Source organism: Channa argus, chromosome 23 (assembly GCF_033026475.1).
Source record: "Channa argus isolate prfri chromosome 23, Channa argus male v1.0, whole genome shotgun sequence".
Classification (NCBI taxonomy): domain Eukaryota; kingdom Metazoa; phylum Chordata; class Actinopteri; order Anabantiformes; family Channidae; genus Channa; species Channa argus.
In genome coordinates, this window is record NC_090219.1 from 4350444 (window position 1) to 4364751 (window position 14308).

General features: G+C 40.2%; 2 protein-coding genes across 8 annotated transcripts in view; both read right to left on the minus strand.

Moving 5' to 3' along the window:
- The window catches only part of LOC137108399 (mitogen-activated protein kinase kinase kinase kinase 4-like), a 31505-nt gene extending 24234 nt beyond the window's left edge, over nt 1-7271 (minus strand). For all 7 annotated transcript variants that reach the window (XM_067492910.1, XM_067492909.1, XM_067492908.1 and 4 more), the window contains exons 1-2: nt 6996-7271; nt 6586-6651 (exon numbers count right to left, since the gene is read on the minus strand). In XM_067492910.1, the coding sequence (XP_067349011.1) occupies nt 6586-6651; nt 6996-7052 (123 nt within the window). In that variant the 5' untranslated portion in view covers nt 7053-7271. The remainder of the gene's footprint in view (nt 1-6585; nt 6652-6995) is intronic.
- A 2833-nt stretch (nt 7272-10104) lies between these two features.
- chst10 (carbohydrate sulfotransferase 10) lies at nt 10105-13108 on the minus strand. The gene is made up of 6 exons (XM_067492912.1): nt 12956-13108; nt 12382-12525; nt 12181-12290; nt 11837-12062; nt 11517-11622; nt 10105-11324 (listed from the first exon to the last, which is right to left on the minus strand). Exons 2-6 carry the CDS (start codon nt 12485-12487, stop codon nt 10772-10774), a joined length of 1101 nt encoding a protein of 366 aa, XP_067349013.1. The 5' UTR covers nt 12488-12525; nt 12956-13108; the 3' UTR covers nt 10105-10771.
- Between the last annotated feature and the right edge of the window lie 1200 nt (nt 13109-14308).

The following is a 14308-nucleotide window of genomic DNA, read 5'->3' on the forward strand; positions in this document are numbered from 1 at the left end:
GGCAGATGTGCTGCTGGCCCCTCTCCAGCTGTACTAAACCACTGAGTAACTTACTGTTTTCAGAACCAAAGAAATTAAGTTAAAATCTACCCTATATCAAAATACACTATTCTATGAAGGCTCAATTAACAATGCTGTGAAGAAATCGCACTCAACACTAGAACTTCAATAATCAAGGCTCCTCTGTTACACTTTTCCACAAGGCTTGTATCCACTACATTTGGCATTTGTATCCTCTGGTCTGATTGACTAGAAGACAAATAGCCTCTCACTCCATACATTTTTTACATTAATGTAGCATCAATTACACTTTGCAACTCCTTCAAAATTCTGCCTGGTTTTCAAAGCAGGTCAACTCTAAGCTTCCAATATACCTCAAAGTCCTGAAACTGAATGACATGCTTTCTAATTATCCTTGCAGGTTCTAAGCAAACTAGGGTTTTATGTTGTTACTGCACACAATGAGGTAAGTAAACAGCTGGGTGCCATGGCTTGTTTGTCAAAATGTTGATATTGTGTGTGTGTATAGTGATGTGTTAGCTAGTTAAGCAGTGGTAATGAGTAATGAATGACCGCAAAACAAGGTTTTAATTCTTTGTTACACACTTCAGTCTTCAGTACACTTACCAGCAGAATGTTTGGGAAAAATAAATGATCACTCAGCAATAAGCAGCACCATATGACAACCAGGACTCTGCTGCTTTGCCCCTGCCTCTCTGGGCTCTATCACTTTGTACTGCTGCAGCATTCCAGCACACTGACCCAATTCTCACAGACATGCACACAAGCACGCAAGCAAGCAAACACACACGGCCTCATCAGCCCCACTGCCTTCCCCTTCACCACTCCAGAGATTTATGGATGTAAATGGCAAAGAGTAGAGGTGGACACAGGGGAGAGAAACTGTCATGACTGGGTGAAGAGTTTAAGATGCATAGAGTGAAGAGACGCTGGGACAAGGGAAGGATGACAATGCAAGGAGAAGAGGAAGCAGAATAAGGGTTTCAAATAGTTGATATCTTATTATAGTGCAGTAGCAAGATGCTGCAAAGAATCAAAGATGCAAAACGGAGGTTTTCGTTGTAAGTGTTAAGTGTAAAAATAAAAAAAGCTTTAAAGTAGTAAATGGAGTTCACAGGTCAAAGGAAATAGTCTCAGCTGATATGAGGTCATTAAAATAACATTAAAACTGGAGGACAAGATTATTTTGGAAATGGCCACGCAGTAGAGGTTTGAGTGACTATAGAATTTTCTTTGCAGAAATTTCCATGCCTCACTTGCACGGAGGTGTTTGCATTACTTGAGAGGATCCACTTGTACTGGCACATTAGAACATTTACACAAGAAATTTTTAAAGGAAATGTGATCTTGAAACAAGTAACAGATCGTCTTATCTGCCAGTGCCTTTGTGTCTCATATCAACTAGACAGACTGGTGTCTGTCCAAATGAGGTGGCTCAATAAGCTATTCACAGATAGTGGCATGAACACAAACAGACAGAGGGAGTTTTGTTCAGGCAGCATGGCCAGTCAGGGGATGCTGCGGGTCTTGTGACACCCATTAGGGAGAAGCCACTGTGGTGGAGACGGGGGCAATGGAGATGCACATGGGTCAGCTACTCACTTGAGCTTAAAACACATCATGTCTTTAAGGAGCACAGGTGAATGTACTTACAAGTTTGCGTGCTAACATAGTGTGTCCATAATAAATAAAGTGAAGCTGACACAATATGGGAACCCTGCCCCTGTTGCAAAATGGGTGACACATTAAGTACCCTGTGATTCAGGCCTCAAGCTGCACAGCCAATCAGCCGCCAGGTTTCCAGGGCCCACAAGGTTAATGTAAGATGTAGGAAACAGCTACAAAAAGCACCAATGGTATGTAAACCTATGCGCTGAAAGAAAAACTGTTTTTCCTGCAGGTTTTATATTATTATTATATTAATTACATTATTTAATTTTAAAGAGCCTATTAGCAGAACTTATAATATATAAACACCCCTGTTTAGGGAAAACATTTACACTGTCAAAAAGACTGATTAATGCAGAGAAAATATTCCAATTTTACAGCTCATTTAGAACAGAAGTGTGTAACTAAATACGGTTTGTAGTGTATGACATTCACTGATGTCTCCTCTTAGTTTACAATAGAAATAAAGGGTAATCCTGCAACTAAAGGTTAATTACGTTATCAGTTTTATAATTTCCGATTAATTAATTTATCTATAACGTGTGAAAATTGTGAAAGATGCTCACTATTATTTCCTACACCCTGAGATGATTTGTCTTCAAATCCAATTTGTCCAACAAACAAATATATACTTTGTGTACAATTAATGTATGACAAGAATCATATCCTCACACTTTGAAAGCTGGGATCAGCCCATGTGGCAATTTTGCCTAATCAGATTTTTCCTTTTTCTTAAGTGTCCATACTGATTAACCAATTCTTGATTTCTAACACCTTAATGAAAAAAGCTTGTCCCAATGCTTTATGAATACACCACAGGCAATACCAGCAGGATCGATGAGGATTAATATGAAGTCAGACAACATCTCCCGTCCCCCTTCACAATGGGTTGATGTACCTAGATCTTTACCCATTGCCTCACTTATCTGGAATATAACTTTGAGCATGGAGCAAATGATCCACCACTTTCAAATTTCGATTTTCTTTATTTCTCTCCTCTATTCTTAACAAACATTCAAAGCACCTTGCCGTATAAATTGCTGCCAACCACTGCCCTAAGGTAAGCACATGTCTCGACCAGTGCCATATGGCACTGTTAGACATTTAACAGCTTGTATAAGAGGTTTTCTGACTTTCTCTCCCCAGCAGGAGCTGCTACCCCATGTGCCCGTCAGGCATAGCGAGGCCCCCGAAGGACAGGCTTTCTTGTCCTGAGGGCAGGGGCGAGGCTGTCCCTTAAGGTTGGAAGAAGAAAAATGGAAAAGGAGAGTTCTGGGAAAGGAGGAGCTGCAAAGCTTTAGCAACACAGCATGATTTGTTCTAGAATTAGATTACTGAAAGTAATTTGTCTTAGATTATGAAAACATACAGCAATATTGTCCACCAAAACACAAATAATGCTACTGAGAGCAAGTCATCCTTTCATATGGTGCTTATGCTTTGGTGAGTAGTCAACCATATGACCTTGCTAGTGATTGTCATGACAACCCCACAACCACGTCATATCACCACACTGATACTTTAAGGACTAGATAAACACACAAATGCACACACATAGAACTCAGAGACATGACTATCAGAATATACTGGAGGGCACAGCATTGCCACACCCCATGGATGCATAGCAGGCAGGGAGGCAGGTCAGCAGGGGCTCTGGAGCCTCAGGCCTGACTATTTATGGTAATTCTGTAGAGCAAAGGGAATATTTTCTGCATACCATACAAGGTTTGAAAAATTATGTATTTTTCTATGTTATCATTACTGTCTTTTTTTTTAAGCCTATATCGAGAGTGAGGCACCTGAGCCAATTGGTCTAGTGCCAACTGATAAAGCTTTCAAGAGGTGGAGAAACTCAGAATTACAGACAGGAGTAATGTTTTCCAAGGGTGTAGATATACATTCATTATTTTACAAAAACTAATGATTTGAACCGACCTATATACAGTACTGCAATATTTCCAGTAGATAGGCCTAAATATGTTAATTTCCCAAGATGCAGCATAGCCCACAGGCTTTTTTCTCTCTAAACAAAAGTTATGAATATAGTTTACAGATAAAGTGTGAAAAATAAGGGTTGGGGTTTCTTTACTTTCTAAATTGAAATACCGTCCTGCAAAACAAGCAGTTTATGGATAAAAATATTAATAATGTAATTAAAAACAATGCCAACAGGTTGCAATAAATTCTATTTATATTCTAGTTTTCAGCAAAGGCATACAGCTACAGCACTTACCAAACTGAGGAACTGGTTCAGCTGATTTCACCGTACACAATTGTGTTCAGCCTGCATATAGATCCAGGCTTCCATTCCTATCACCCAATTCGCAAAATCGTGACTTAAAGGTTTTTTTTAGCAATGTCATAATTGTCATTATGGCTGTTGGTCTAATTCTGCTGTGCTGGGTTTTTAAAGTTGACTGCAATCTGGCACATCTCCAGGGGTGACGGCTGCCCTATTGGCAGAGAGCACAACTACGAAGCCAGCAGCACAGCATGGCTACAAGAACCCTAACATGGCATTTCAGGTCTTAGAGAGCAGCTCGGCTCTTTAATTTTCTAAGATAAAATGTAGAGCTGCATGTGGTACCACACAGCAGAGAGAAAGATTTTCAAGTTACCTAATCTTCGTCTATAAGTTAAAGGTTTTTATCAAAGCAGATGACGTTTGAATATGATGATGCCATATGCCATACGGTGTCAATACAGAGCAACAAAAATATTCAAAACTTGATTTGAAACCTTTCTTGTTCTACAAAATTAACTAAAACAATGGTTCTAAAAAAAAAAAAAAAAGGTTACAAAATATCTGATCCAATATGCAAGGCCAACTTTCACTGCTTGACAGGACCTACAGGCAGAGGTAATTTACTACAATGCTGTCTGTCCGTGCATGAAAATGTCCTCAAAGCTAATTCTTACTATTAACAAATATTCTCCAGTTTTCAGTGAGGTCTGTATAAAAACAAAAATCGTCCATGGTTTGCTTTTGTTTACCAATTGATCGGCACAATGTAAAATGCTAAAGACTGCACTAATGCAAAGGCATAATTTATTAAACCTAACTTTTAATTCAATAGGACAGCCAGCTTCCTATTGTCACCCTCACATAACAAAAACACCTAAAGCAAAATGTCTCAAAAGAATCAAAAGTCACCGCAAATCAAACAGTGTAGAAGCTTGGTCGTATTGTGTTATCCAAAAGGCTTTTTTAAACTGTGACCAAGAGCCTGACAAAGCAAAAAAGGCCTCAGAGGGAGAAGAGACTCCACCCCGTTGTCAGTTGGGGGGCTGTTGTGATTATTCAGTCTGTTGGCATTTAAAACCCTGCAAACAAACCTCCTTTCTGTGAATCCAATTGACTGATGGACTGAAGAGACCCAAAAAGAGTGAGGAAACAAACTCAGCTTTGTGAGAGTGGTGGGCAGGTTCTTTCTGAAACAGGACAGCTGCTCTTCTACCAGTTGCATCCACCCCCTCTCTGCCACCACTGTCTTACTGCACATGCTCACAGCCCACAAGTTAACCACATTCAACTGTATAACACGACAGACATCGATGCACTGACTGGCAGCTGATTGGACTGGAAGCTTCAGCTGACTGGAAGCTTCAGCAGCAAGGTTTGGGCTACAGTAAGCTAAGACTTGTAGGCTACGACTTGTCTTTGCGTCAACTGCGGGCTAATCTGACAGCTCTTTTGCACGAGCTCCATTCCCACACAGCAGCCCATGCAAATAGAATTAGCACTGGGCAGTGAATGAAGCAAGAGATTAAAAAGACAAAAAGAGGGAGAAGCAGTAATTCTCTCTCCCATATGCTCAGCTCAAAACCAGCTGCTGAGGAAATAGCACGCAAACTTTAAACTTCCGAATGACAATCATCCACTCCAATCTACACTGCGCAGGAGTAATTTCAGATGGGTCTACTCTGAGCGTTTAGGTGGAGGAGATCCTAAGAGTTCAGTGAGATCTTGAGATTTAAGATCCTGAGAGTTTAGGGGGTTGAGTGCAGGTCATTGGAGTACCATGGGCTGTCAGAATTAAATACTCAGCTTAGCATGCTGCTTAGTGCTCAAGCAAACTGATGTTTATTTGGCTTGCCTGCTAGCCTATTAACAGTCTGTTCTGTGCTTAAAAAACTAGATATGTGGTGTATGTAATCTAGTAGCATTAGGCAACAAAATGGAGTGACTCACCATGAGCATCAACAACACAAGAGGGCCCATTTCAACATTAGCTCAGGACAGATGACTCTCCAATCAACACAAACCTTACATCAAACGTAGAACAACCACATCTTTGACTTCAACATAAGCAATATGTGTCTCTCTCCTTCCTTGGCAATGTCGTTCAACAGCCGCAATGTTAATATTCAACACAGAAATGTGACACCGAGAGCAGATGGCCCAGAGAATGGGATTCCCAGCCACAGAACTGGAAGAGCCCTGATTTAAACATATTGTGAGATGTGGTTTTGTTACATAAAATGTATAATAAAATAAGTTAGCTGCAAACAGAGTTTTATTACATTTCTCTATCCTTTCCTTCTCACCTACCGTTCCATAAAGTAGATGATGTAACGTATTTGATGCATCAGATTGTGATTCACTCTTTGCAAACGCTCCTAGCTGAATAATTCAAAATAACACAAGGCTCTGGTCAAACTGATACAGAAACAGTTTCTATTACCATAAGCTGTTAATACTGAAAATGTTGAAAACTGTTTAAACTTTCCTAACAGTGGTGGGGGTCTGGTGGCAGCATCTGAAATACATGTCTTTTTATTGTCATTGTTAATTTGTTTCCAGGCTTGATCAAGGGGGGAACAAAAAAAAACATAGGCTAGGATGAGCCTCTACTGTGAAAGCAGGACAGGCCAATGTCTGCGCCTCCAACAAACCTTGTATACTTGTCCATAGGTGCCGTTTCCAACTACCTCCACCAATTCAAATATCCCAGCTGGATCCTGAAAAAAGGGAAATAAATATCTTTGAGTTAAGATAAAACGTGCTGTAAATGTTTTTCATTTATCAACAACAGAGACCACTGTGAACCAGCTGTTGCGCCCTGGTTTACCCTAACGTTACATGCCAAATGCACCTCGAACAAAGAAAAACCAGACATTGGCAACACCTCGTTATGGCTCAGCGGTCATTTTGAACACTTAAGCCCTATCAAGAAGAGGCACTGAAGACAATGATAAACTTGCCTATAATAACAATAAAAGAAGACGTGTGTTTTATCGAGTAGCACAAAATAAAAGATAGCAAAACAAGAGAAAAAACACAGGCTCCGTTCGGTAGCACTTACCCGCAATGAAGCCAAGTCTATGTCTACTAGACTTTTAGCTGGAGAGTCGTTCGCCATCTTTCACCTAAAAAGCCGAGCTTTCCTTTGCGTTTACGAAAGATGTTAGCTGCTGTATCATTTGCGGGGTCTTCGGCCAATAATTCAGATGCAGGCCGTCGCGTACTGCTCTCTGTGGGAGCCGCGTTTTAGCAGTAAATGCTGGGATGTCGTTACTCCATGTTGAGGTGGCAGCAGCAGGCTCCCTGTTCGCTCTCTCCCAGCTCGTGCCACACTGGCGACAAGTTGGCTGGAAAACCTTGGCTTCCGACATAGACTTTCAATGTAAAAGCCGAAACTCGAATAATAAATCGAATGTGCAGCTATTTTGAAGCAACTATGTATGTATCTATTTGTGTGTTATTATACTTAACAGCAAATTGTATACATTTTCTTACCTAATTGCTGGTACACAATAATTATATACTTATGGATATTTATAGTTTGTACTAATTTTTTTCTCCTGTGGTTTTGTTATCATTTGTGAACACTTGGATTATTTTGTATCACACACACACACTATATATATATATATATATGTGTGTGTGTGTATATATATATATATATATATATATATATATACTATATTGCCAAAAGTATTCGCTCAAGAGGTTTAGGTCTTTGCTCTAATTCATCCCAAAGGTGTTCTATCGGGTTGAGGTCAGGACTCTGTGCAGGCCAGTCAAGTTCTTCCACACCAAACTCACTCATCCATGTCTTTATGGACCTTGCTTTGTGCACCGGAATTCATTTATTTGGATGGGTGAGCGAATACTTTTGGCAACATAGTGTATATACAGTGTAGCTTGTAAAGAGCCGATCTTGCCCCTTTTTAAATGACGTCAATGCAATGCATCATTTGTTGATTATATTTGGTATGACAAATCTTAATCTGTCAATTTATAAGTAATTGAAGCTCTCAAATCAATTTAGTAGTGTAAAAATATCCATATTTTCATTACAAATAAAGGAGTAGTTGAAGTTACATAAAGTTGATAAAATGGAAATGAAGTACAAATTTCTTTAAGCAGTACATACACAGAACTTTATAAGCACATATAGCAAATAACTTTATAAATGCATTATTTTAACGAATAAATGTAACAACTGACATAGACAATGTAATTTATTCGGTCAAATAGAAAGATTCATTAACTTATTTTGTTAAAAAAGGTCATGTCACTACGATTCATTTCCAACTCTTTTCAAAGTAGTTACCTTAACTAATAAAATGATTTTATGTTGAAAGTAGATCTGCTTCATTTCCGTTTTAACCCTCCCTGCTTTTCCCTGCCTTGACGCAGCTTTGATTGAGACCTGCACAAACACAGGAAGCCGGTTGGCTTTGCATAGAAAGAAAAGGGCTGGGCCTCAAATCAAGCATGGATACCAAGCTTATTTAAAAAAAAACTGTACACACAGAGACATCTTAGCATTCTTATATTAACTTGCTTATTAGTTTATATGCAAATCTTCACAACAGCTCAGCAGGTGAGAAGAAGAACCCCCACCACCCCCGCACAGCATCCTTATGGACATGCGCATGTGAGACTCCAGTGTCAATATTAGTAATCTTGGGTGTGGCAAGTGAGCAATCTCAGAAGTGATGTGGTGTATGTTAGTGCAGAGGGGTACCAGTGGGGGTATGACAGTCTGTCTGAATGAAAAATATTGTCTCTCAGCTTGTTTTTCATTCAAGTCTTATTATTTAATGTTTGTGGCGTTACCATGCAGGGTCATTTTTGAGTTCTCCTTACAATTTTCCTTTTCAACATATGAAAGAGTTCTGTTGTTGCAGGCAGTCTGTATTCTGTCTTAAGTTGCAGACTCTCCCGTCAAAGCAGATCAATATGTGGGATACTTAACTCTTAATGGCCAGTTAGCAATGCACCCAAAGGTGCTACTGCCAAATTCTGGAGTCATTAACCCTGATTTGCGTCTGTTCACTACTCTCGGGGCATGAAATGGTTGAATGTGTGTGCATTGTACACACTATATTATGGAGTAGTTACAGAAATATCTTTTTTAAATACATATAGTTTTAATTATGAAGCAAAATGATAACAACTGAAGTCCACTACAAGGAAAGAAGAAAAAATGTTTAGCTGCTGTCCCTTACTTAACTCCAGACAAAGCTAATCTGTTGTTTAAACAAACTTCATCTAATCATTCAAATGAGATGGCAGGATGAACCAGTCAAACAGGATGAGATAAGTATCCTAGCAGTGTGGAGACACATATACATGAGCATGCAAGCAACAAAGCCTTAAATCAGAGCCCTACTGTTCTACTCAAGACACTCAACTAAAGCTTTGCAAACCAACTGAAATAGATTTGCAGGCAAGTCTGTAACTGATGACTCTATTAAAGGAAATCCCATCCCACTGTCCACTGGCTTAAACTCCTTGTTGCTGACATATGACAATGAAGTCATTGTTTTGCCCTTATTCGTGTGGTTCAAACATCAATTTAACAGTTTTATGTCGAGACGTGATCCAAGGGTTCGACAGATTCTCTGGAGTTATACAAAGCTAATTTACTGCCATCTTGTGGAAATTTCATATTACTGCGTTACAGTACACATACTGCATGAAGTCATCACTTGCAGAAAGGTGATACTGTACATTTGTTGACGCACTGTCCTTTAAGGACTAACATCAGTATTTTTTTCCATGCAGACATTACCTGTAATTTAAAAATGCAAACAGCTCTAAGATGAAACATGTTTTGCCCACCATAAAGCATTTGCAACAGCTTTTAGTGAAGATTAACAGAAAGTGTCTGAAGAAACTACCGTTTTTATAATTTACTTCCAACAGATATGAAAGCAGCAAAGAAAGAGCATATTCTTTAAATTGATGTAGATCTTTATTATTAACTAGTGTTGACCTTGTGTTACAACCACCTGTCTAAAAGGGAGCAGGAGGTTGCAGGGAGGCAGTACAGTCTTAAAACTATGACACCCTTTGCGTCACTAGTTAGCAGGTTACTAATATAAATAGCAACACGTAATACAAATGTTGAGTTGCAAGTCAGGTTAAGAACATTTACACAGTACATTTGACTTTAAAAAAAAAGCAAAGTGCCAACCTCCTTCCAAGTCCCAGTGCTGTTAACATCTTAATAAATTGAGTCAAAAAGGCATAACAACCAGAACAATAGTTATAGAATAGATCAGGGTCTGACAGGCCTTCATTTTACTGTTAAAATTCAGTTTTTGACAATTTTAATGCTATTTTTTGACAAACATATAGAGTACATTGTTTTCGTATGAGAAAATTTCAGTCATACACATTAAATATAAGATAACGAATGTTTTCCCTACCTGTATATTGACACCCCCCCAAGACCATCAACAAATACATTCTAGAGCTTTTCCGGTACTGAATCTCAGTGTCTGTGTCAGCAGTATGCATGTTTTATTTTTGCAACTTGCTTCTCCCACTGTCCTAGTATCCTGACACTAGACCTTGTCAGTTGCAGCTCCTCTCTCCATAAGAACACTGTTAAACATATGATTAGGCAGCAGTTGTTAGTCACTGCAAATACAGCCAACATAGCAACAACCTGGCAGTTATTCTGACAAAAGTGGCTAAAATAAGAACAAAGACACTGCAGTTGCCCACCGTTTTTGAGCTCTGCCAGTTCTATGGCAAACAGCTGCAACACACCTCTATCCCTATAAAGCAAAAGTGCTGAGAGGATTTGATATGAAAACATGTCTTGTATTGATAATTATTTTAATTCAGTAGAAAGTCTGGGCTTAGGTAGCCAAACAGGTGAAAGTCACCCTGGTAACGTGCGTAGAGACGCCTGATGTCCCTCTTGCTGATGCCTGAGAAATAGTGCTCCACCTTGGTCCTGTTGTAGCGGGTGATGCCTGGAGGAATGGCTGGGTAGGACACCAATTGGTCAATGCCTGCCGCTTTAAGGATGTGTGGGGCATCTTTCTCCAGCGTTTCATGGTGTCCAACCACGCTATAATGAATTTCACATGGAGCACAAAGCTCTGCGTAAGTCACCCAGTGAATAATGTGTTCACCAAACTGTCGGTCCATACGCCGACGGCCTTCTACATCACCCAAGTAACGAACAAAGTCCTCAAAGTGCAGGCCAGAGGCGGAGAGGTCACTGTTACGGTGGCTCTTGCGGTACTTGCGGATGATGGCTGGAGCAATGTCATGCTTATACCACGGCTCAAAGCGTGGGTTCTTTACAAACTTGTCCTTGAATGCAGAAATGAGGCGCTCAAAGGGATCTCTCACAATAAAAAACTTAAAGTAGGTGTTTAATCTGTTGATGGACATAAAACAAAACAAAAACAAAATACCAAAAAGATGATTCTGTTATCAGAAATGGTTTTGGCTAAATTCACCAAATTTTAGGCTTACTTCAATTTTGCCGTACACATCTGCTGTAAGCACTAGCTTATCCAGCTACCTGGCCCTGAATAGTCCATATTTATTACAGTAATTCTAAACTAACCTGTGGGTTATATCCTGGGGCAGGAATGATGAGAGGCGGGGCAGGCCATTTTTCTCATGGTCGTGAACAAGATTCTCTGGGATGTCTTCTACAGTGGAGAATGCTCCTGCCAACAACACAGAAACAGACATTGTCAAGTTATGAAACCAATTAAACAAACAGCCTTCTAGGCACAAAGTGGCATTCAACAGTTAAAACATTATGCTCCGGGTTTACTAATCTGTGTACAGCTAACTCACATAAAGACAACTGGATTCAGACATTTCTTTCAATATACCAAACAAGTACACTGTTATTACCTTTATCCATTCCAAACTTACCGTTGAGCACAATAAGGACCTTCTTCCATTGTGTGTTGCCCACTTTAGGCGTCTGGCAGAACAAGATCTTCTGTTTGTCACAAACAAAGATGCGGTCCAGGACAAACTTGCTAATGGACACGTGGGTCAAATTCCTGAGGCTGCTGTTCTTACATACAGTTGACAGTAGTTCAATTCTCTTATCAGCAACTAACTGCCAATCTGCCACTGTAGGTTGAACTGAGGGCTGAGACACACACACCACTAAAGTAACTGATAGCCTTGTTTTTGAAATGACTGTATTACTGCAGAGAACAATGTGACAATGTGATACAATACATTTTGTAATGTAATACATTATTTACCTGATTTGAAGGTTTTAGAACAGGTTTTTCTGGACTAGACACAGGGATGGGTTTAACCATCTTCGTGCCCGTCACAGTCAAACTCTGACCACCAATCCTCTCCCCATAGTCTGTAAGCAACAATTAGACGTGATTTGATCAGTTTTACCCCGACAGCTAACTGGTTGGCTGATAGCAGTCAGCTAGGAACCAACAGCTTACCATCTACAGCCCTGAAGCTGATGAACTTGGTGACGAACATGAGGATGAGCAGCACCCAGCCGCAAGCACCAAGGAGCAGCCAGTGGTGCCGCATCGCTTCGTACATTAGCCGACAGCCATGGAAACACCGAGCAGCGCTGCCGCCTGGAAACATAACACAAACAGCTAAATAGTAACTCCACATAACTTGCTAGCATAGCATTAGATTTTTGCGTACACGTCGTTCGACTACTCTAACCTCCGTACTTAAAAATAACGTATTGACGTTAAAAGAACCTTATTCCACCAATGTTCTCTGTATGACAAGTTACACGAATTAGTGGGAGAAATCTCTCTGAGTGGCTATAGGAGCGATGCTTTCAGCTTTCACGGCGTTTCATAGAAATAGCTGCAAACAATAACGGACAATGTTACTGTGGTTAACTGTGTTTATGATAGCTAACGCGGGTCAGTTACTTTAGCCCAGCAGCTAGCCACACCTGCCAACAGTCAAGAGGCAACGCTAGCTAGTCTTTCTTGGTGATTGTCTCATGTGTCAAAACCGACACATTGCCAGAGCACCCATAGGTGTTACCTTCTCGTTGAGTTACAGTTGCTTCACAGCTGAAGAAACTCCAGAGGAAATCATGAACGATTCTATAGATTCTGGCCCAGCTCGCTGCGTCCCGTATTTACACCCCACTGCTAGAGAACAGTGAGCTCCTTCTAGCGACGACGTGGTGGAAACGCACGTATTCTAACATCCACCGTCGGGTTCTCCTTACGTTTTCCCAGCCCAGCCTCTTAACTTCCTAATAGTGATCATGATATACTTACAGCGTTTCTTCTGTTTGTTTCACGGCATCATTGGATTGTCCATCACTAGAGCAGTGGGAAAGTCCAAGAAGATCAGCGCGGATCTGAGAAATAGGATAGTGGATTGACACAATACAGAAATGTCTTTCAGCTATTTCTAAACAACTGCAGGTTCCTAGATCGTTTAAACGACGGTGCATAAACTTAATCAGAGGCGTAACGACTTAGTAAAGTCTGAAAAAAGACAACTCTCACTCAGCCTGGAGGACAGTGTTTCAGATGGTCAGGAACAACAAAGGAACTTTCACGGCTCAGCTCTGCCATGAATTGGTAGCTGCTAGGACACCAGTGTCACGGTCTACAGTCAAGTGAGTTTCAAGTGAAGGCTGCTGTCCAGGAAAGAAGCCCCTGCTCTAAAAACCTATACGTTAAAGCTCGACTTAGAAATGTGGCAGGCGATAGGGACAAACAAGGAGTCCTCTCAGAATGTTTTATGGTCAGATGAGATACAAAATTTAGTTGTTTGAAGACAATTACTAGTAGCATGCTTGGAGGGACAAGCCCCAGAACAGTGTACTGCATATATTGTGCAGTAGGGGTAGCATCCTCTCTGATGACTTTGATTGTCCATTCAAGATAGAAATAATTCCATTTCGGATGGGTATTTTATAACCATATAGTTTAGTTGTCCAGAGATAAGCTATATTTGACAATTTAGTAAACAGTGGACCTAATAAAAGGACTAGGTCTTCCTAGTTATGCAACCTTTACAATCAAACAATAAGTCTAATAATTATTAGTGTACCTAGTCATTTCAACAGCCAGCATATCCAGCTCAAATAATGTGCATCTCGATCTTACTGGTGAGATGCTACCTACATCTTAAGCAATCCCCCTAAAAAGCCATTAACCTTCCACATTCTGTATTGCTGCAAGAGTCTGTGCCAAGAACACATGCTAAAATTCAGTATTCCTAACCCTCTCCACTTTGATGTGTGTGTGGGAGGCTTAGATAGAATCTTTCTAATAAATGTGAGCAGTAGGTAGTAAGATACCCTTCAAAGTAATAGGTTATACTTCTTAAACTACAACTGAGTCATGAATCATTCATAAGAAATGTGATTGGTATATG

Bases quoted from the DNA above. Each gene is read 5' to 3' on its own strand.
- chst10 (XM_067492912.1), bottom strand. From the start codon at position 12,487: ATGTACGAAGCGATGCGGCACCACTGGCTGCTCCTTGGTGCTTGCGGC. The intron at 12,291-12,381 runs GTAAGCTGTTGG...TGTTGCTTACAG, and splicing joins CAGCTTCAGGGCTGTAGATG to ACTATGGGGAGAGGATTGGT. The intron at 11,623-11,836 runs GTAAGTTTGGAA...TGTTGTTGGCAG, and splicing joins GGTCCTTATTGTGCTCAACG to GAGCATTCTCCACTGTAGAA.